Here is a 23,382-nt window from a genome sequence, read left to right on the forward strand (position 1 = left end):
TTGCATGGGGCCGTGCTGAGGCTGTGGTGAGGCCTGCAATGGCTCTGAGCTACGTTCCCTCCTGATCCATGACTGTCAAACCCCTGGCTGCCCGCTCACTGTGCTGGTTTGGGGGCCAGCAGGTGTCTAGCTTTACTCCTGGGCACAGGCACAGCTGTGGGAGTTTGGGGGTTTACCAGATAGATGGTGCTGCTGGGCACAGGCTGAGGCCACCAGGGTCCCAGTTGTGGGGGACACCAAGGTGCAAAGTTAAGACACTGGAGCCCTGAGGTGGCGCGTTAAGGCCCAGGGGCCATGAGGTGAGCCTGGGTGTAGAGGTGTGGTCCCAGAGGTGGCTCCATGTTCCTGGGTCTTCTCTGCCCTCAAGACCCTCACTCATTCTTGGGAGAGGGTTTCTGTATTTCCTTTTACAAATGAAACAAGGTGACACAGATAGGGGCAGGGAGAGAAGGTGTGGGGCCTATTTACAGGGGTGTGGAGTCTGGGGTGGGAAGCTGGAGGTGGGGCAGGGAGGGGGAGCCTTGGCAGAGCGTAACCTTCCTATGTCGTTGGCAGCCCGAGAGCCTGAGCCCCAGCAGGCCGTCCCAGCACCTTGGGCTCCTCCTCCCCGCAGGATGTGTTAAGTGGGGTGAGGCTCTCGGCTGGGGCCCTGCTCTCGGCCCAAGTCCCGGTCCTTGGCCTCGGAGGAGGAGGAGGAGGAGGAGGAGGAGGAAGAGCTGGAGCCGTGGCTGCGGCCAGACTGCCGATAGGCGGCGATCAGCTCCTGCAGCCGCTCAGCTGTCGGCCCCCACTTGGCAAAGCCGGGGTCGTTCTGCAGGAAGAGGACGGCTGTGTTGTGGACGGCCTTGTAGTGCATTTCCTCCCTGTGGGCAGAGGCAGCGGCTCAGGGTGGGGCTCAGGGTAGGGCTTGGCTGGCCCAGTGGGCCCAGCCCCCCACCCCTGCCCTCCCCGGGCACCCACTTCTTGCAGATGTGCTGGGACCCACTGCGGTACTCATGCTCAAAGGCGGGCAGGACCAGCTGGTGGCGTTTGAAGCGGCTCTGCTCCATGCGGGTGAGCGCCGGGGTTGGGGGTTCCCGCCACTCGGGGATGAACACGGTGAAGGACAGGGGTTCTGGAGAGCTCTCGAGCAGCTTCTGTGGGAGGCGGCACGGGACGGCTGTCAGAGGCTGCTCTCCGGTGGCTGGCAATCTTGCCTGCCACCCCCCAGCCCAGCAGCAGCATACCCACCTCAAAGTGAGAGACCATGGCATCCATGAGCTCCTCGCAGAAGGGAGGGTTGGCCTCAAAGGAACCACTCAGTGGGGAGAAGTCCAGGCAGGGCCTGGGGACAGAGGTGAGCATGCTAAGTTCAGGCCCTCAGCCAAAAACAGGTGCTGCCCCCACCCTTAGGCAGCCACATGGAAGAGATGGCCCCCATCGGGCCAAAGGCCAGCACTCATCCTTAACTCATCCTGGGACAGTGTGGTCATCTCCATTGAGTAGATGAGGGCAGAGGCCCAGGCTTGACAACCCAAGTCCACCAAGCTGAGTGGAAGGGGTAGAGTCCAAGTCCAGCTCTTACCCCACTGCCACAGCACAAGCCACACAGGAATTCCCTCACTGCTGAGCTGTCCCTGCCACTGGCCTGGCCCCACTTTCCTACTGGAGGCAGCAGCATCTCCTTCCAGCCGTGTTCCCCCGCCCCAGCCCCCGCTCCCGTGTGAGTTCATTAAGGTCTGTGAGGCCTGTATGGCCATTCTCTCTTTCCTCCCATACTCCAAATACGGGCTAATTCACTAAGAACCCCACAGGCTGGAGGGAGACAGGGGTCACAGGCTCCCAGAGTTTCAGGGATTGTGCAAGGTCAGGGGGCGGGGGGGTGGGGCAGGGATTGAAGGCAAGAACTGCACCGGAGACTGCCCAGCCTCAAAGCCCTACAGCACTAGGAAGCAGCAGCCAGGGCGGGATCTCTGCTCTGGATGACAGCATCCCAGGCCTACAAAGCAGACGCCCAGGTCCCTGGCTCTCACCCGCGGGAGCCAAAGTAGCCATCTGTGTCGGGGAAGGCAGAGCAGTACTGGCGGAAGTAGCAGTTGAGGGGCGAGGCGAAGCACTCAAACGTGACACCGAAGAGTCGGTGGAGGACCTCGAAGACGTGCACTGGCAGCGATCCCTGCAGGCCCGTCCCCTCATAGAGGCCCACGCCAAACATCATCTGCAGAGTGGCCACAGTCAGGGCCTGGGGCTCAGCCTCCCCCTCCAGAGCAGCCCTCCCCGCTGCCCTAGGCCTGCACCTGGTACCGGCGGAGCAGACACCAGACTCGGGGCAGGAACCGCTCGAAGGCAGGGTCGTCAATGCAGCTGTAGCGGTACAGGAGCCACTGCGGGACAGAGAGCAATGGGCTGCAGTGCAGGGCCCTCCCTCCGCACTGGCCTTTTGGCCGAGGACTTGGGGTTAGGACAGACCCAGCCTTCGGTTCTCCCGCCCATGAAGACCTACCCTGCCCGCCAGCTCTTACCAGCTTACTGAAGTAGTTGCGGCTGACCTTGACCATCTCTCCCTTATACCGGATGCAGACCACGTTATTCTCCATGTGCATCTCCACGCTGGGCATGGGGGGCGCAGACACAGCCAGCCGTACTGGGTAGCAGTACACCAGGCGGGGCTCCACCTCTGGGGCCTCCACCTCCTCTGTGGACAGGGACAGCAGTGAGGGGCCACCCTGCCCCTGCTTGGCCAGTACTCACCCTAGACAGCCTCAGTGCCCACTGTTCTCACCTCGTTCAAGGGAGTAACCAGGGGAGGTACAAGTCCACGGAGAAGTGTGTGCAACTCAGAGAGTGGTCAGGGATACTGGGGTCAAGAACTGGTGGCTTGTGTCAGTGGGCTCCGTACTGACCCACGCCCCCAGTGTGACCTTCCTTGGGGCCTGGCAGGCAAGCAGGCTCAGGTACCACACAGAAGTGGAACTGCACCACCTTTATAGTAGTTACAATACCTCACTCCGGCATCTTTTGGGGCCAAACACTAAGTTACCACTGAATCTTTACAGGATTCTATTGGCCAGGTATCGTACCTCAGTTTGAGGAAACGGGCTTACAAGAGAATGGATCTAAATGCAGGGCCAGCTAACTACTTACCCCACCCTCTGCTATTCACCCGTTTCCTAGAGGAGGGCTGAGACCCTCAGCCAAAGGACACAGCAGGCCGTGTCCCAGACACTGCTGGGAGGAATGGGCCTCCCCAAACCAGTCTGGCCATGAGGCTGTCCCACCTGTCCCTCCAGTCAGGGCCGAGGACGCAGGATTGATGGCTCCCTGCCGGCCAGCTCCCCTACCTGGGATGTTGTTCTCCTTGAGGATGGCAAGGTGCTTCTCGCGGATCCGTTTGACGTACTCCAGGGAGATGTGGTAGATCTTGCTGCAGATGCCCTCCACGGAGTCCTTGGCGGCGGCCGAGACGTGGGGGCCACACTGTTTTCGCAGATGCTCCAGGCGATCCTGGAGGAGACGGCTCTAGTGGGCTGGCGGGCCGGGAGGCCTGCAGGACTGCAGCAGCCTCGCTCTGGACCAGGCTCGCGCCTCGCTAGCTGTGTCACTTGCACAGACCCCTTTGTGTCTGCGAGTCTTATTCCTCAACTGTCAAAGGTACCTGAAATACTTACCTAACAAGGCGGCTGACATATTACATGTTAAGGGCTTAACAAGCCCCTAGCATAGAGTAAGTGTCCAGTGAAACGCCAGGGTTACACTGTGCCAGGCCCCATTATACTTGGCCGGAGAAACAGCCAGGCATTGTCCCTGCTTATAAAGCATTTCCGTCTACTGGGGAGAGATCGTTATAAAATGGGCTCCTTCCTTGGTTATTGCCAATTTGAAATTTGAGCTGCTGGCAATTTGCAAGGATAATGGTGGGCATTTGTACTTCTGTTGAATCACACATGTAAAGTGATGAGTGAAAATGAGTCACTCTGGCTAGTGAGCACACACCTACCTTTGCCACTCTCTACGTGTCAAGTACACAGTTACTATCGTGAAGTGCGAAACCTTGTCTCTTGTGAAAAATGGTCCTGAAAAGAAAGCCCATTGCTAGTGCTGGTGGGGAATTAAAGAACTGATGCCTTTGGGCCAGAAAAAAAAAGAGTTGTTTGGGACACATTAAAGTAGGGAATTGAATTGAATCTTGTGGTAGCTCTTAAATATGATAGGAACATACACACCCACAAAAAAAAGACAGTTTGTCAACCTGTTTCTAAAAACCACTCTAGATGTTGCCTTCATTCAGTTGGAAAGGCAGCTACTGCTGGCGTGTGGCCAAGCACAGGATCTCATCGAGAACCTCAACAGCAGTGCTCCCCAGGAGACAGCCGGCAGCCTAGACAAACATCTCCATTTACGTGAGTTGGGGGACCGACGAGTGTCAAAAAGTCTCCTGTTTCGCACAAGAACAGGCTGCTGTGGGGCCCTCCCCAGCCTGGACAGACAAGAGTCGGCTTCTGGGAGGAAGTGGCCACAGAGCCTTTCCACCGGCCGTACACAGGGCCACTCACCATGTAGTCCTCCTTGGAGGCTGAGTGGTCCTTCCGCAGCCAGCTGAAGGTGTCCTCCACGTTCCACTTGACCACCTTCCTGCTGTCGGGGGATGCACTCCTGCCAGAGGGCGCATAGCAGGGGCGCAGGTTCAGTGTCCGCTCCACCCCTTCTCCCATCCCACTCCAAGCATCAATCCCTAGGCTGACACTGCAGCCTTCTGCCTTTGGGAGCTGAGCCCCGTGCTGCCACCAAGACCAATGACAGAGCCCTGTGAGGGGGCCAATGGCCTACGGCCTCCCCGCCCCCATCACAGAGCCCTCCTGCTGGAGGCAGGAGTCACAGCCAAACCTGGACTCAATGAGCCGCCTGGCAGCCTCCGCGTATTTAAAAAGCAGGCGCTTGGCTTCTTCCCGAAACTTGATTCGGGACAACCTAGGTTAGAGAATGGACAGAGTTAGAGCCCTTCTGTACAGAAGTGGACACACACTAAATGGCCCTGGGTCAGCCTCAGCTGTGGGGTTGTACCTGATAGGAATGTCATTCATGATTTCACGAAACATGGAGGGTGACACAACCGGTTCACAGTTGCTTGGCAACAGGGGGTCAGAGCCTTTGTCCACGACCTTGCGTTCCAGCATCCAGCGGTTGAAAGATTCCCGAGGGGGCTCAATGCCTGCAAAACAGGAGAGCTGATGACGGTGTGGATTTAGTCGGCAGGCGCCACGCCACCCAGCGCAGGGGAGGCATCATGCGGGCATTGGAGGTGTGACAGGAAACCAGACACGGCCCCCGTTACGTCAGAAGCATCTATTCTAAGCAACATTTTCCAAAGTAGGTTCTGAGAATTACTAGTTTTATAAAGTATGTTAATAAGTGTTACATAGGGGAGGGGAAGGGGGTATTCTCTATATCAGCAAAGTTAAGCGGGTTTATTTACTAATTAATGCTGCCATTCCTTGAGCACTTTCCATTCCACTGACTCCTTGCAGTAACCCCGTGAGGTACAGGTGCTTTCGTGTTTACCCCCTTTTACAGATACATAAAAAGGCTTCAACTGCCTGGCGAATAGTAAGCACTCGAAAGTGTTAGTAATTGCTTTTGTTTTGTTGTTACTGACCCCAGCCACCCCTTGCGTGGCCACTCCTGTTGTCCCTATCTTACAGATGACACCCAAATGCAGAGAAGCGAACTGATGAGTCCAAGCTCACAGAGGGTCACAGTGCTCAGTGGAGGAGGGACTCCCAACAGGCCTGTCCCCTCTGCAGCATGTGCCCAACCACTGGGCCCAGTGGGCGGACCCTCGCTCCGGCTAACGGCAGAGAAAGAGAAGGGAGGCCGAGCACCCAGGCGACAGCTACCCTCTCGCTGCTGGCACAGCTCCCTGTAGTGCTGCCGCAGCTTCAGGATGAGCTGGGAGCGGAGCAGCTCCACCTCAGGATGCGGGGGCAGCACCTCTGAAGGCCCCCGGTGCTTGATGACAGCGTTGGTCTGGATGTCCAGATCCCAGTACACCCTAGGGGCACGGACAGGGGCGATGAGGAAAGTGGAGGGAAGGGGAGGAGGGGCACCCCGCCCGCCACCACACTCCCTCGGTCCGGACAGACTGGCCGCCGACAGTGGACACCCCTAAGCCAATCAGCAGGGACTCACTCAGTGGGTCGGAGGAGAGCTGCTTGCTGTTTATCTTCAGGGGACGCCCCCCAAATCTTCAGTGTTGGGGTTCCTGGGACGTTAGGGGAGCTGGGCACTGATGGACCCGTGGGCGTCACAGGGATTTCAATCTGGAGCAAGAATCAAAAGCATTGAGTTAGGAAAGGTGGCCAATAGCTCCAGTGCTGTGTGCACCTGGGAAGCTGTGCCCTGGGCTCCCGACCGGTCCCCCTAACCCCCAACTAACCTGCCAAAGCCCGGCCCTCACAGGGACCAGGGGACCTGCTGACTGCCTACCGGGGAGCCACACTCACCTTGGGCTTCTTCACACCATTGCCGCTTGGCTGCTCTTCGGAGAGCTGCCGCTTCCGAGGCTTGTTCTCAGCCGGGGGGGTTTCCACCAAGCTTGAGTCTTGGGGCAATGGGGTCGCATTCAGCCCCAAAGGGTCTGACTGGAGGAGGGAGACCGGCAGAGTTGCAACCAGGGCCAGCAGCTTAGGAGCCCCAGCAATGCGGAACCCCAAGGCCCCACCCCCTGCTCCGACTCCTTGAAGAAGAGCAGAGGAAACTAGGATGCCAGAAGAACACTGGGTTCCATCCTGATGCTACTGGGTTGGCCAAAAAGTTCATTACGGTTTTTTCTTCCCCGTAAGATGGCTCTAATAGTGCTTAGTTGTCTTGAACTTCATTCAAAACAATTTTGTTAGATTCTATTGTGACAGCTACCAAAGCAACATGCATTTAAAAACAAAAAATCAATTGAATTTTTGTGCAGCCATTTTAATATTGAAGATGGAAGAAAATATGCAACATTTTCAGCATATTATGCTTTATTATTTCAAGAAAGGTAAAAACGCAACTGAAACACAAAAAATGGTTCATGTAGTGTATGGAGAAGATGCTGTGACCAAACGTGTCAAAAGTGGTTTGCAAAGTTTCTTGGTACTATTGACATTTTGTCCAAATAATTCTGCTAAACTGGAAGATGTTTAGCAGCACCCCTGGCCTCTACCCATGGGAAACCAATAGCGGGAGATAGCCAACATATTCAGAATATCCAAATCAATAAAGTTAGTGGTGAAAATGAAAAATGTGTCTTTTATTTTATTGGGGGGGAGACCCTAAATGAACAGGCTTTTTGGCCAGCCCAGTACTTGCAACTGTGTGACCTTGGGGGTCATTCCCCTTCCTACCTCCCTCACCTTCAAAATGGCCAGACCTCGCCACTGTGATAATGACTAAACAAGTCCATGAATACGCCTAGCTTAACATGACATCTGGCAATGAGCTCAGCACTCCATACATGTTAGTTTCTTTTCCTTAAGAACCAGAACGAAAGGAATGAAGGAAACCCTCAAGGAATGCTTGTTTTTTCAAAAGCAAGGCCCTGCACATGGAACTCCCCCGGCGACACCTCGCGTATTAACGGCACGATGGGCAGTGGAGCCCTGCAATCACACCAGGGGCCCCTTCCGCCCTGCCTCTTCCTGACTGTGAGCGCTCGGGCCAGTCATTTCCCCTCTCTGAGCCTCAGTGTCTTCACCTGCAAAATGGGGATGCCAACGGCTTGACTGGGGCAAGAAAGGTCTTCCCCAAGTGACAGGGGTCCAGAAGCCCAGCTCCCACCAGATGGCCCACATCCCCCCAACCACCCCGACATCAGGGCTCCTCGAAGGCACCTGTCCTCCCCTGACCACTTCCCCTTAGCCCACCTTCTCCTGGAGAAGCTTGCAGAGAGCCCCCCACCCCCAGACCCGGTCAGGATCCCTGATGTGCCCTAACTCCCTCCTTCGCTCGAGTGCCACACTGTAATCCCAGCGGCCCCACCCCTCCAGTAGATCGCGTGCCCTGAGAGTGCAAGGGCAGGACCGTGTCTATCTTGTTCACACCGCATCCCAAGCAAAGTGCCCAACATGGAGTACAGGTTCCGTACCGTACACTATTTTAATCATCTGTGTACATGTCCATCTCCCTATGAGTCTAAGTTCCCGGCGGACAGGGATTGTATGTCTTGCCGTCACTGTACCCCCAGGACCAGGGACATCATAACTGTTCAGGGAACACTTGGGGAAGACCCAGGCACCCGAGGCTGGCACTTACAATCACGTCATGCTGGCCCAGCACGGGCATCTCCCACAGGGACTGGTTGGTGAATCTGTTGAAGTAGTAGGGGCGGTTCTCCCTCCTGCTCCAGCACTTCTCCCAGCCTGCATGCACCAGCTCCTCTGCAAACAAGCATGGAACCCAGCCCGGATCAGGGATGCCCCCGGGCACCCTTCTGACCCCGCCACCCTGCCACTGCCCCTTGCCAGTACCTGGGAGGTCCTGCACCAGGCGGATGGGCTTTGGAGAACAGGGCTGGCTCTGATTGGAGGTGCCCGGGGAGTGACTCAGCAAGGACGCTTCCTCCCGGGGGCTGCCGTGATTCTCTTTGGCCATCTCAGCACCCACACCGGACCTGCCACAGAGGACCAAAGGGTGTCAGGGCCCAAAGGGCACGGAGGTGAGCTCCACCCCCACCCACCAGTCACAACCTAGAGGGCCTGGGGGACACCTGCAGACACAGGGAAATCAACCCAGACCTGTCCTGGAGGGCCAGCATGGTGCCACAGGGGAACCCTGGAATCTAGTTGCAGCTCTCTGATCTGTAAAATGGGTACCCTCCTATCCCTCCTTCTGCATGAAATACTCTTTCTGCAATTCTCTGCCGGGCCTGCCACTAGGTTCACATCCTCCAGGATGCCTCCTTTGACTCTCCCCTCCCCAAGCAAGGTGGTGGGAGCCCCTCCTCGGGGCCATAAACATCTGCATTTTAGCACTCAGAAAGCCTGTGGTCTATCAGTTGGGTTTTTCTCTCCATTAGACTCTCAGAACTCCCAGGACTAGGAACTGGGTCCAGTGTAGTTCTCTGCAGAGTGTTCAGCAGGGCACCTGGGCCCAGCAGGAGCTCTATTTATTCTGTGCATATTTACAAAGCACCAATGACAAACATGATGGAACAGGGTCTATCCTTGAGAAGCTATTCCCATATGAAAGAACTCCTCTTTCCTGCTTCTATCCAGTCAAATCTCACTGGCACAAAGTACAGCCCGGGAAGGGACATGGCATCTAAATGGCTGCCTCATTTCACCGCATAGGGCAGGAAGCAACCTGTTGCTAAAAGAACCAGTGGAACTGAGAAGGAATATCTAATTCAGTCCTGCATAATCTCCAGGTGAAATTTTATTTAAATACCTGAAGGCGGTCAGCTATTTCAGATGTGTATTACCTACTACCCCTCAACCCCCCGCCAAAAACTCACACCCAGCACAAGTGTCAGTGGACAAAGTAATTCCCAACTTGGCTGTTAAAGACTCCTAGGTGGCCAACTGTGGCCAGACTGGTGGTCCTAAAGGTGTTTTCAGTATGTCACAATACCCAAAAGAAATCATTTAGGGCACGAAGGCACATTTAAACATCAGTTATCTTGGCTTGCTGAAATTTTATCAACTCATTGTGGTCACACTGATTATCTCATGCTGTTCAGAAGGTCTGATTGGCTGTTGACAACATCATAGAAATCATTGGGACATTGATTTTATTGTACACTCAGTCGTAAACATCTTCGTTAATTTTGAAAGGGAAAAATGAATGGGAAAGGGACTTACTTCATCGATACAGTTTGGAAGATAAAAATTCAGGGAGCAAGAGAACATACATACAACAAAAAGGGGCCATGATAACAAAAAGTTTTGGAACCACTGACCAAGGGGAGAAAAAGCCGTAGTTGCCTTGATTCTCTGAGGAACAGGGGTTCCTGGTGCCTTGGGGCTGAGCCCACAGGTCGCAAGGCTGAACGAGGTCCCCCTTTTTCTCACCCTCTGGGGTCTGCAACGCTAGCATGAGAGGGTTTTCTTCTCCGGCCAGATGGACCCAACACCACAGGGTCCCGCAGAGGCAGGAGAGAGGCCTGCAGAAAGGCTCAGCACAGGTGGGTGGGCTGGTCAGCAGTGGAGTGAACGGGGACCCAGGGAACTCCTTGCATCAGCAACTGCAGAGCAAACAGAAGAAGAGTCACAAATCTGTGAAACGCTGCAGAGCAGGGACAACAGCAAGAAGGGCAATGACACAGAGCAAATTGGAAGCCTGCAGGACACACTGTTGGAGAACTGGGCATTCTAGGGATGAAAATGATACTTCTCAACCTTTCCAATCAACAGGTTCACCCTCACAGATTTGCAGCCTGAAGTCACATAGAGCTCCATGCTGAGGAAGACCCTGAGCCTAATTTAATGTTCTGCTGTCACTGCCTTGAAATTTTTAGTAAGGGGCCCACATTTTCATTTTGCACACTGGATCCCTGCAAACTATGTAGCTTGTCCTGCCAGCCAAAGTATCCCTAAGATAAGGGAAAAGTGAACAACCATACATACCACCAATTGGGGGCAAGTCCCAAGCCACCCACAGCAAAAGAAACACACACTTCTTTGAATGAGGTCTTTAAAAAAATATAAAGGCGTGCATACACATGCAAATGCATTATATAACACAGCATGTTCATCTTTATTGAAAACTGTTTTCCCCAAGAAATACTGTGTGATATTGACGCACCAAGATGATTAACTATGCAGAGCAGGCACAGCAGCACAGCTTAATGAGGCCAAATGGGGACACTGCAGCATTTCCGGCACCAGCTATGCGTCAGAACCAGCGGGGGCTTGTAAAAAAAAAATCACATTCCTGCCCCTCACTCTACATCTTGGGAGTCAGAAATGGGGAGGGAAGGTACACAAGATTTTCTATTTTTCAAATGAACCTTAAGAGTGGGACTGAGAGACAGACAAGCACACTTTCGCTTTATATCATTTCGAATCTTTATCAATATTTTACAATTAAATTTTTTTTTAATTTTCCAGCTGAATACAGCAGGTCGTTGACCAAAGTACCAGCTGGGTTTGGACAGACTTAGGTACCAGGCGCTCCTGACACTTCCCGATTTGTAAACCACACTCAACCTCTGGTCTATATGCGCAGAGTCTAGCACATTGCACACTCAGTAATAGATAACTGCTATTATTAAAGTGACGTTTTTTATTCATCCTGTAGCTCGCTGCGCCCCCAGCACACCGAAGTTTGACAGTTTACGAACAAACAACTCGATCTGCGCAACCAAAGAAACCCACCAGAACGTAGAGTCTGATTCCTGGATTGGAGTACGATGGGGCGGGATCTCTCAGTAACACACCAATCAGAATCCTCCAACCCAGTAGGGCGGAGCCAAAGGACTGGCAAAGTGCGCAGGTGCCGGGGGCGCGCGAAGGAGGGGCGACCCCCAGAGCGCGCACACCTTCCCCTCTCCCCCACCCCAGCGGGGGCGGGCTGTTTGGCGCGCGCGCGCCGGCCCTTCTCCCGGACTCCGCCCCCCGCCCCGCCGCGCGCTCCCGCCCCCGGGCTGAGGCGACTCAGAGTCGGAGCCCGACACAAAGGCGGTGGCGGCGGCAGCAGCGGAGGGGCCCTGGAGGCCGCTCCGCCCGCGCTCTCCGGGCCCACCTCCTTCACCCAGGCCACCGGCCCGGCCGCCCACCCGCAGGCCTAAGATGGCGGCGGCGGCAGAAACGAAGCAAGCGGTGGCCCCGAGAGGAAAGCGTCGGAGAGGCCACTGCCAACCAGCTTCGGACTCCCGGATCCTGGCACGGCTCGCGGCGGGACCATGGCTTCCTGGGGCTCTTACCTGCCCGAAGCGGACTCGAGGGGATGCGGCTACACGTTCTGCTCGGCCGCCCGTTTTGCCGCCTCCGCCTCGCCCTCCCCAGCGCCGCTCCCGCCATCTTGTGTCCCGGGCCGGGACTCCGCACTACGCATGCGCTGGTACCGCCTCTGAGGGACCTCGCCGCTGCCGGCCGCCATCTTGAGTGTGGCGGACCGGCCGAGTCCTCCGACCCTGATAGCTTTCGACCCCCTCCCCTTCCTCCCGTCTTTTCCTGCTCTTCCAAGCGGGCCTGAGGAGGGGGAAACAGCTTTGTGGGCCATAGGGTGTGAACTGAGGGAGGAACGGACTCAAACACTCCCTGCCTCAGTTTCCCACGCCAACACACCCGCTGGGGCAGCAGGGCGCAGGTGGGCGGTGCGCAAGCAGGGTCGGACTGAGTGTGCGCACCAGGGGGCGCGGGGCGGGTTTGAAACCTGTGGCTGTTCGGCTCAGACGCCTACCCGGGGGCGGAGCCCGGATGACGTAGCTGTGGACGTAGCAGGCAACTGGGTCCTATCACCCTACCTATCTCTGCCGCTTGCAGCTGGTCGCTTGCCCTCTCTGGGACTCTATCCAGAATTTTTTACAGCCATTTCCTGTGTCCAGGCTGCATGCAAATAGAACCTTTTCCCATAATGTGACTGCACAGATTATAAGTGCTCTTGAGTAGAAGAAAGAACAGCTGTGGAAACAGTAAAGATAGCTTTGCTTGCTGAATCCAGCTGGCTAATTTTAAATATGAACATTATACACAAATAAAAAAGATGGCTTTGGGCAAAATTGGGAAGTTATAAACTAAACGCATCTGAGGGGCTTTCCAACACTGACATCTATGGCCACTGGTTGCGGTGCAAATCTTCACAGAGACCTCAAACCAACCACAAAAGAGTCCGGCAGACAAGCAGTTGCTGGTGCCATATGCCCAGCCAGCTCTCCTCAAGGTTCTTTGATAGAGGCCCGGGGACTCGCTAGCTCCACCTTCCTTTGGCCTCCCAAGTGAGCCGACTTGCCAGGGGTAGCTTGCGAGAAAGACAAAACCACCATCTGCTGTCCTGCTTGAGCTTCCCATGGGAGCCAGAGGCTGCAGATTACCCAGCTGGGCAGCCTCTCGTGTCCGTGGTACCTGTGCCCTTGGAGCTCGGTGGGGCTGGGAGTGTCAACACGGGAGGCAGCAATATGAATAGTAATTAAGAACTAGAGTTCCCTAGTTTAAAAAGTAAACGAATAACGTGTTGGCGAGGATGAGGAGAAAACGGAAGTCTTTTATGTTCCCTGTTGATGGGAGCATAAATTGGTTGTAGCCACTATGGAAAACAGTACAGAACTACCATATGATCCAGGGATTCCACTTCCAGGTACCTATCTGAAGGAAACACTAACTTGGAAAGATACATGCACCCCCATGTTTATGTTCATTGCAGCATTATTTACAATAGCCAAGATATGGGAACAACTTAAATGTCCATCAATGGATGAATAGATAAAGATGTGATATAGGTACTGCTGCTACACTGAACTGCTACTACACCATAAAAAAGGAAGTCCTGCCATTTGCAACAACATGGATGAATCTTGAGGGTATTATGTTAAATAACAGAGGAAGATAAATATGTGATTTCACTTATATGCAGAATTTTTTTTAAAGTTATAGACACATAGCGCTAACTGGTGTGGCTCAGTGAATTGAACGTCAGCCTGCGAACCAAAAGGTCACTGGTTCAATTCCCAGTCTGGGCACATGCCCGGGTTACAGGCCAGGTTGCCAGCTGGGGACGCATGAGACGCAACCACACATTGATGTTTCCCTCCCTCTCTCCTCCCTTTCTCTAAAAGTAAGATCTTTTTTTAAAAAAAAAAAATGGTGTAGACACATAGATAGGTGGTTATCCGAGGGGGAGGATGTTGGTATGGGCAAAACGGGCAACGGCAGACAGTTGATGGTGATGCGTGGTAATTAGACACAATGGTGATCAGTTTGTAATGTATGCAAAGATTGAATTATCCTGTTGTACATCTGAAACTCGTATGTTATATACCTAGTTACCTCAGTTTTAAGAATAACTAGGTTTCATCCTGCTAGGCTAGCTCAGTTGGTTAGAACATCATCCCTGTAAGCCAAGGTTTCAGGTTCCATCCCCTCTGTCAGCGCACATGCAAGAAACAACCAATAAATGAATGCGGAACAACGAAGTAATGCGTCTTCACTCCCCACCCTCTCCTTTCTTTTTCTAATCAATTTTAAAAAATAGATTTCTGCCCTGGTTGGTGTGGCTCAGTGCATTGAGTGTCGGCCTACAAACCAAAGCGTTGCTAGTTTGATTCCCAGTCCGGGCACATGCCTGGGTTGCAGGCCAGGTCCCCAGTAGGGGGTGCGTGAGAGGCAACGGCACATTGCTGTTTCTCCTCCCCTTCCCCTCTCCCTAAAAATAAATAAAATCTGTTAAAAAAATCGGTTTCTCAACAGACTGGGTTCAAACCTTCATCTTGCTTCCCACATACAGTCAAAATCAACCTCTCCATCCTTATTTCCACTACCTTAGAGCAGGCCCCATTATTTTTAAACTTTTTGTTAAGAATAACATGCATACAGAAATGTGCACGAAACAGAAATGTAAAACAATGTATTTGTCACAAAGTGAACACCTGAATAAACACTCAGCTTAAGGTATTGTCAAGCAGAATTCCCCTACGGGGTCATCATTCTCCCCTCTAGTGTTGTGATCATCACTTCCTTGCTTTTATACTCTTACCATCTAAGCATGCTTCCCTAAACACTACAGTTGTGTTGTGCCTGTTCCTTGAACCTGATATAAAAGGAATTATACAGTCCTATTTTGTATTTTCTTCTGCTCAACATCCCACTTGCAAAACCCATCCCTGTTGCACGTAGCTATAGTTCGTTTTCATTGCTGTATTCTGTCCTCCAATGCATATCTACTCTACTGTCAGGGACTATTTGAAGATCTCTACCCCACACCTCTTTTCTGAGTTACAGCAGTCCCCAAACTGGCCTTCTGGTCCTCCAGCCTTGCTTCTCTCGTAGCCTATAGTCCATCCTGCAGTCACAGGGCTCTCTAAGTCACAGGGTTCTCGTATGTGGCCCCAGAATGGCCAGAGAGCCACTCCCTGTGGGCAGCCTCTCGTGTCCATGGTACCTGTGCCCGTGGAGCTTGGTGGGGCTGGGAGTGTCAACACTGGAGGCAGTAATATGAATAGTAATTAAGAACTTTTAATTAAGAACTAGAGTTCCCTCTAGTTCTTACATTGCAAATCTGATCAAGTCACCCTGGCTTTAAAAACCTTGAATGTCTCACATTGTCTACAGGATAAAGTCCCAAACCCTTAACTTGGTCCCCAGTGAGAGGTACCATGGCAGAGTGTTTGCGATGGGCCGTGTCAAACATTTGACATACATTCATGTTATTTACAACCTGGACCTTCAAACCATGTCTCTATCCAGTCCCAGGCATCTTGACCTACCTAAGTGTACCAGGTACTCTTGACCCTGGGCCTTTGCACGTACTATCTATCCTCGCTCTTCCCTATTTGCCTTATTCAGCCTTCATGTCTTAGCTTAGACGTCACCTCTACCAGGCAGCCTTCTCTGAACTCACCTCCCCCCAGGCTAGGTCAGTTCCCCTCGTCTGTGTTTCCGTGTAGGCCTGTGCTCAGTGTCCGTCCCTTCTCTTCACCCACTAGGCTGTGACTGCTGACACGCTATGCCCAGTGCTGCACCTGACACTCTAAATGTTGTATTTGTTGACTGTGGGCGAGCACTCCGGATTGAAGTTGGGGTGACCTCTTCAGGTATCCCCGTTTCTATTCCAGGCTCTGGTTTCTGCGATGGAAACACCAAGTCTGGGCCCCTTGGGATGCCAAGAAAAGCACAGGCTGCCCATTGTGGCCAAGTCCCTGCCAACAGCCCAGTGTCCTCTACTCCCAAGACGGGGATGAGCAGGTCGATCAAAGATCCTGAGGCTTTGAAGCACGGAGTCGACTTTTCTGGACTAGGGAGCCTCTCTGGACAGCGGGGCTGGGTTGGGAGAGAGGGTTAGGATAAGCGGAGCTTCTCCAGCAACAGCCAGTCCTGGCTCGGAGCCTGCTCTGAGGGCCTCTGAGGACCCAGCCGCAACGCAGGACACAGCAGAAGCATAAACACACAGGTTGAGGCTGCCATATACCTTAACCTCCTTATTCTTTCCCACCACAGCTAGAAGCAGCTGCGAGGGAAGCACACGTTTCAACCCCTGAGGTCCTGGCAGTTTGGGAAGGGAGGCCCCAGCACAACCGTGTTCCAGGCCGCCCCCGCCCAGGCCAGGCCTAAACTACCAGCCATAGGCCCTGTTCTGCAGATCAAGGCAGCTTCCAAGGCGAGCGGGCCTGGCCCCACGCAGGCTGTGGAAGGGAGGCTTCCCCCCATCTGTGGTTTCCACAGGGAGTGGCTCTCTGGCCATTCTGGGGCCACATAAGAGAAGCCATTGAGACCAGGAATAGATGAGGGGAACGGATCGTCTGGTCTTCCCGTCCCTGCTGTCAGTGTCTGATGTGGTGTCACACTCCCTGTCATTTCCTCACTAGGCCTGGCCCTCGAACAAGAGCACCAACGCTAAATAAGGCAAGCTCTTTGCCCGCAGGGAGCCCACAGAAGCCTGGGAGAGGCAGACACAGAAATAAACCCTCAGCTGCAGGGAGATAAGGGCTCTTTGGGGATGTCCAGGGGGTGGGCATGCAAAGGAGAAGACTTCAGAAGAGAGGACTGCCAGCTGAATCTGGCTGGAAGAATAGGATCCTCCAGGTGGGCAAGGAAGGGGGAGGGTGCAGCCTGCACCAGAGCCTGGAGGTGGAGAAATGTAGGGTATGATGAGTCAGCCTGAGCACCGCCAGGTGCCGCAGCGGGTGCAGGTCGAACCAGGGCCTTGGGACGCAAATTCAGTTTCTGTTCTGGGTTAGCGCTCGGCCTCCCTAGCAGGTGTTTGGGACGGCCCAGGACAGGGGTGGGGGCGCCTCTGGTGGTCCCCGCCATCATCCCACCCATTCCTTCTGATGCCCATTTTTCTATTTTGGGCAGAGTGGCCCAGAGCCAGGGTATTTACACCCATAGAAGCTGAAGCAGCAGAATTAAAGCCCAGACTTCTTCAAAAAAGAAGCCAGGGTGACAGCTGGAAGCTTCCTGAAATTCAAAGATCAGAGGAAATTTTGACCCAGAGCTGGGGCGGGATGGGTTTGGGTGGGAGGGTGCCAACTGAGCTTGGGTCCCAGCTACGGGGTTCCAGGGACACTTGGCTTCTCACCCAGAGGTCTCAACCCTGGCTAGGAAAAACCCTCTTAACAGCTTTATTGGGGTATACTTTCCATACCATTAGATTCACCAGTTTCAAATAGACAATGCAGTGATTTTGAGTAAATTTACACCGTTGTACAACTCAATTTTGGAACACCTCCATCACCCCAAAAGATGCCTCCTGACTATTTGCAGTCAACCCCTCGTGCATCCCCCTGTCCTGGCTTAACCACTACTCTGCTTTCTGTGTTTATTGAGTTGCCTTTTTTGGATCTTCCCTATGAATGAGATCATACAAAAATGTAACCTTTTTGTCTTGCTTCTTTTATTTTGCCCAATGTATTTGAGATTCATGCATGTTGTATATATATAGCAGGCACCAGGAGTTCCTTTTTTTTTTTTTAATTGCTGAACAGTGTTCCACTATATAGATATACCACATTTTGTTTATCTGTTTGCCAGCTGATAGGCATTTGGGTTGTTTGCACTTTTGAGCTATTATGAATAAAGCTGCTCTGAACATTCCCGTACAAGTGCCTGTGTGAGCATACATTTTCCTTTGTGTTGCGTGGATGATACAGGCCCCCTTATAAGGACCTCAGAGTGGAATTGCTGTAGAATAAGTTTATGTTTAATTTTATAAGGAATTGCCTAATGTTTTCCAAAGCTGTTGCACCATTTTAACATTCCTAGCAGTAAAGACTGAGGGTCCTTGTCAACACTTGTTATTGTCAGTCTCTTTTATTACATTCTGCTAAGAAACTTTGTAGAAACACCCATGGATGCTCAGGCTCCATCCCAAACCAATTAAACCAGAATCTTGGGGCCTGGGGCCCAGGCATAGGTACTTAAAACATAACGGAATGAAGCCCAAACCTTTGGACCTAAAAGCTGCTCATGTGCAGAAGGGTTGAGAACCCTAATTTTAGGCCTGGTTTCTGCCCTACTGGGCACTGAGAGGGAGCTCAGGCTGGCCAGCAGCCTCTCCCACACTGGGAGGCGTGTGGGCTTGGGGGCTGGGAAACAAGATCCTTCCCAAAAAGGTGCAAGCACAGACCCAGGGCAGACGGGCCTGTTGGAGGCGAAGTGGAAAGGGCCTGGAACTGTAGCAAGGAGGCCTGACTTCCGCACAGCCAGCGGAGGCCCTGAGGGGCTGGGGTGCCTCCCGTTCTCACGGCCTTAGGATTGTTCAGGCTTCGGAAGAGATTAGGAAAGTATAGCACCCCTGGCTGCAGGCCAGCTGCAGATGACCCCAGAGAAATGCAAGGAGGTGAGCAGTGCCAGCAGGAGCTATAGGGAGCTTGAAGGCTCGAGGGGATAATAGGGGCAGGCTCCCCAAGATGGGATACCATCTCTTCCTTTCAAAGGGTTTGCAGATAATAATAACCACCCACGTCCCATGTATCGGGTCCTGTGTTGGGCACTGAGGATACAGCCATGACTAAGTGTCATGTCAGGCTCCCACCTCATGGAGCTTGCAGTCTCCTGGAAGAAACTGACAATACAGAATTAAGTAGAATGATAGGTAACGATGGGGCCTCTCCGTGGGGGTGACATCTGAGCAGAGATCTGAGTGAATGAAAGAAGCTAATTATGCAAAGGTCTCCGTGCCCTGTAAAGACGTATCTGGTAGAGGGAAGAGTCCATGGAAAGCTCGAAGCTGAGTAAGTTTGATGTTTTCCAAACAGCAGGGGAAGAGGGACTAGTAAAGAGGAAAGAGCTAGACTTTTTGGGGGGTCATGGCCAGAGTCCACGTTCTATTTTGTGTGCAAAGGGGAGAAGGGCAAGTGGAGGGTTTCGAGCAGGTAGTAAAATGCTATGATTTCTATTTTTATTTTTTTAAGATTTTATTTATTTTTACAGAGAGGGAAAGGGAGAGAGAAAGAGAAGGAGAGAAACATCAATGTGTGAGAGATACACTGATCGATTGGTCGCCTCTCTCACGCCCCCAACTGGGGACCTGGCCCACGGCCCAGGCATGTGCCCTGACTGGGAACGAACCGGTGACCTTTTGGTTTGCAGGCCGGTACTCAATCCACTGAGCCACACCAGCCAGGGCTGATTTCTACTTTTAAAAATAATTTTGGTTGGCACAGGAAGACTAAACTTAGAGGGGTGATAGTGAGGCAGGGAGATGAGGCAAGTTGTCCAGGTAAAAGATGAGAATGGCCTGGACTGGTGTTGTTGTGGATGCAGAGGGAGAAAGTGTAGATGGGAAACAGCTTTTGGAGCAGGAGACACAATTATTTGCTGACATGGCATAGAAAGAAAAAAGAAGTCAAACATGACTCTTGTGTTTTTGACTTGAGCATCTGCGTGCATGTTGAAGCCGTAATCTGAGATGGACAAGACAGAGAGAAGCAGAATTTAGTACGGGGGGCGGGGTGATAAATTATGGGTCTAGCTGGGTGAAGTGGGGGGCGGGGGGCTGGAGGGCTCTGCTGTCCTCATGGTTCCTGGCTGGGCGGGAGTGGGGAGGGTTGGCGGTCCTCTTCAGATCAAAGCCTGTTTATGTCAGTACTTATGTAGTATTATAGCATCTCAAAAAAAAAAAATTCAAGATGCTGAACTGCGTTGGGTGCTTCTTGCAACCTTTAGGAAGTCCCTGCAAAGTTAAGAGAAATGCTTAGGTTGCAGATGGTGGCCCATCCTTATCATCAAAAGGAAAAGTCACTCCCTCTTGTTGCCCCACACTTCTCATTACTTTGAAATTTTATTACTGGATTATGAACAGCGAGATAGCACTGCTACAGATCTTCTGCCCCTTCCTCATGCTGAGTGACTGGCTCATAAAACAAGGACAGGGGCTTAGAGGACCATCGAAAGAAAAGCCCCATGAGTCAGAGTCTGCTAGCAGACTTGCAAGAGGCATAGAAAATGGGAAAGGGAGTGGGGCATGAAGAAAACAAAGGAGAAAAAAAAAGAGAAGAAAACAAAGGAGAAAGAAATCAGAGAGACCAGCGAGCTGCTGGAGGTCGACACCTGAGCTGAGCGGTAGAGGTGCCAGGGGCCGCTTGAAAAGGACCTGGGAGAAGGGGATGCAATGCCCTTTGAGAAGCATTCGAATTCTTGAGTTGCAGACCTGGAAGGGCCTTTGGGGACCAGGTGGCCATCTCTTTCAACAGAAAAAGGAACTGGTCTGCAAGGAGGAAATGGGAAAGAAAAGGAGAAACAAAATGACCAGGTCTCCAAGGTTTAGAAACCACAGAAAGCAGTCCACAGCTCTCTGCTGAACTTAGAGAGCTAGGCCCTTTATTTCCTTTTTCTACTTTTGGTGCCGGGCCCAGTCTGGTCCAGCTGCTTTCTGGAAACAGGCGGTCCCTCCTGTTTGGAAGATATAATCGAGGTCTCCTGGTCTGACATCTCCCCCCGCCCCACACACACCCCTCCCCTCATTCCATCTGGGCCCCCATCACAGGCTCCCGGGCTCACCCAGGCTGACCAACAGAAGCGCATACAACGCAGTGCACAGCCTCCGGCAGAGTGAGAGGGTGGAGTCACTTCCTGAGGGGTAGCTTGGGTGGGCATCGGGGGTGGGGGAATGGTCAGGAGTGGAGACGGGTTGACGCAGCTTCTCCAAGCCACGCAGGGATCCAAAGAAAACACAGCTGGAGACAGGGAGAGGGAGCAGGGAATCAGGCTACACATGTTGACATCTTGGGAGAAATCCAGCTTGGTATCCTGTGGGCACTGGGGCCTGTTTACTTAGGCCAGTTATTTCCTCGCACTGTATCTCAGTTTCCCGCTCTGCAGACCAAGGGCCATACTAGCTATCTCAGAGGGCTGCTGTGAGGATTAAATGGGGTCATTGAAGAAGAAAGACAAGAGAATGGAATGGTTAAGAACAAGGGCTCTGCAGGCAGACTGACTTGACTTAAACCTTATGGCTTAACATTAGTCATATACAAATGAGCAGCTAGTCATGACCTTGAACCTGTGCATCCAATATATGTAACAATATTTAAGAAAAGAATTCGTATCTCTCAGATCAGCCGCGACCTTCACAGCGTTAATTCACCTCTCTGGGCCTCAGTTTCCTGGTCTGCAAAATTGGATGATGATACCTGTCTTATAGGATGTTATGAAGCTTAACTGAATTAATATTTGGAAAGTTTTTAAGAGATTGTATTTATTATTTATTCTCAGAGAGAATAGAAGGGGGGAGAAAGAGAGGAAGAGAAACATCTATGTGTGAGAGAAACACTGATCTTACACACGCCCCAACCGGGGACTGGCCCACGACCCAGGCATGTGCCTTTACCCGGCATCCAATCAATGACCTTTCGCTTTGCAGGATGATGCCCAGCCAACTCAGCCAGAGCCGTCAGGGCAGTAAACTTTTTGTTATTAAAAAAAAACTAGTTAACTAATAACCAGAGATATTTATTGAGCCCTTTCATGTACTAAGTACTAGGTTCAGCGCTTTACATACTTTATCACATTAAGAGACCCCTGCTACCCAGAGAGGTAAGCAGGTACTAGATCATCCCCATTGACAGATGTGGAACCTGAAGCTCATAAAGAGATTTATTTTTTAATTTACTCTAGAACTACAGCCCATGGTCTGCATCCAGCGAATAGCATGTTCACTAAAATATTGTTTATAGCTGCTTCCATGCTACAGTGGTGGAGTTGAACAGCTGGGACAGGCTGTAGGGCCTGTAAAACCTAAAGTATGTGCTATCTGACCCTTTACAGGAAGAGCTTGCTGACCTCTGTTCTAGAAAGTGGCAGGAGCGGGACTTGAACCAGGTCTGTCTGATTCCAAAGCACCTGTTTTGCTATCCTGTTTTTTTGTTGTTGGTGGCTTTTTTCATTTGTTTTGCTTTGTGTTTTGTTTTTTGCAATATTTCTGTGCTGGCTGCACAACAGAGGCTGGAAAAGCCTTTCTATCCTGCCCCTTTGTGTGCCGAAAAGTCTCCCTTCCCTCTTCAAAGCCAGGAGTAAAAGTGGAAAGAGATTTGGGGATTCTGCTGTCTCCATCCCTCAAGCCAAGTTTTGGAAGAAAGAAGAAACCCATGCGAAGGAGAGAGGCAGGCTGAGTAGGCAAGTCCCTCGAATCAAGGCCAGTGACTGTACCTTATTGTTTCCTAGCCCAGGCCAGGCCTGTGTATAGAAGCAGCTGGACTGAGACTAGCGAGGGGCAGGAGTTGAAAAAGAATCCCAGGCTGGTGCAGGTATCATCCATTCCCAGGGACATTTGAGGGCTCCAAACCAGTTCAGTCACAGCACAGATATTTATTCAGTACCCGCTCTGTGCCAGACACTGCTCTAAACACTGGGAATAAGTGGTGAATCAGATCCCAGCCCTCCATGTCCCCATTAACCAGTAACTTAATAAACCAATATTAAATCCAAATAAGATCTATAAAGAAAATAAACCAAGCTGGTGTGATTGAGAGCAACTGCTGGGTAGGCAGGGAAGGCCTCTCTGAAAAAAATGCCATTTAAGCTGAGACCAAAAGAGCAAGGAACCAGCTGTGGAATGATCACATGGAAAAGCATTCCAGCCAGTGGGAACAGCAGGTGCAAAGGCTCTGAGCAAGAAGACTTTAATTTGCATGTGCAAGGAACCAGAAGACCAGTGTGGCTGGAGCAGAATGGAAAAGGGTGATGGTGGTGCAAGATGAGACAGTGTAGGCCCTTTTGCATGCTGGGAAATCAGGGCAGGGGAGCAGGAGTCTGTTCACGTGTGATGGAAAGCCTCTGAATGGAGGATGGCTAATGATGCTGAGGATTGTAGCTATCATTTTTTGAGCCCTTACTAAAGGCTCGTTGCTTATTGAACCCTTACTAAAGGCTCGTTGCTTATTAAGCCCTTTAAATGTATTATCTCATTTAATCCTCACAAGCAATCCAGATGAGGAAACAGAGGTCCAGAGAGGTGAAACCGCTTGCCCAGGGTTACGTAGCTACCTTTAAAGCTCACCGGGGTTGCTGTGGGGACAGCAGATTGCAAGGCATAAGACTCTATAGGCGATAACAATGACACAAAGATGGAGCTTGCACTGCAGTTAATGACAGGAAAGAAAACTAACATTCACCAGATTTCCTGCTTGTGCCAGGCTCCAGGAAGAGTGAGGGTTACTGGAGTTCAAACCTACATTTTCCCACTTCCTCCTCTGGATATTGTTAGTACATTTTCTTACACCCGTTTCGCCTTGTTTGCTTGTGGTTTGTGCCCCTAATCATAACTGGTAGCACTTAT

At 52.0% G+C, this 23,382-nt stretch overlaps 1 protein-coding gene across 1 annotated transcript; it reads right to left on the reverse strand.

The window, feature by feature from the left end:
- Nucleotides 1-378: 378 nt before the first annotated feature.
- On the reverse strand, nucleotides 379-12,488 carry PCIF1 (phosphorylated CTD interacting factor 1). The gene is made up of 17 exons (XM_054573665.1): nucleotides 11,876-12,488; nucleotides 9,911-10,195; nucleotides 8,481-8,623; nucleotides 8,266-8,390; nucleotides 6,480-6,617; nucleotides 6,166-6,296; nucleotides 5,874-6,028; nucleotides 5,041-5,188; nucleotides 4,864-4,947; nucleotides 4,533-4,632; nucleotides 3,321-3,483; nucleotides 2,502-2,674; nucleotides 2,277-2,363; nucleotides 2,013-2,197; nucleotides 1,231-1,324; nucleotides 961-1,136; nucleotides 379-863 (listed from the first exon to the last, which is right to left on the reverse strand). The coding sequence occupies exons 2-17, from the start codon at nucleotides 10,045-10,047 to the stop codon at nucleotides 620-622; spliced, it is 2,283 nt and encodes a 760-aa protein (XP_054429640.1). The 5' UTR covers nucleotides 10,048-10,195; nucleotides 11,876-12,488; the 3' UTR covers nucleotides 379-619.
- Between the last annotated feature and the right edge of the window lie 10,894 nt (nucleotides 12,489-23,382).

Source organism: Pteronotus mesoamericanus, unplaced genomic scaffold (assembly GCF_021234165.1).
Source record: "Pteronotus mesoamericanus isolate MK-2021 breed Mesoamerican mustached bat unplaced genomic scaffold, CSHL_Meso_final contig_25, whole genome shotgun sequence".
Classification (NCBI taxonomy): Eukaryota; Metazoa; Chordata; class Mammalia; order Chiroptera; family Mormoopidae; genus Pteronotus; species Pteronotus mesoamericanus.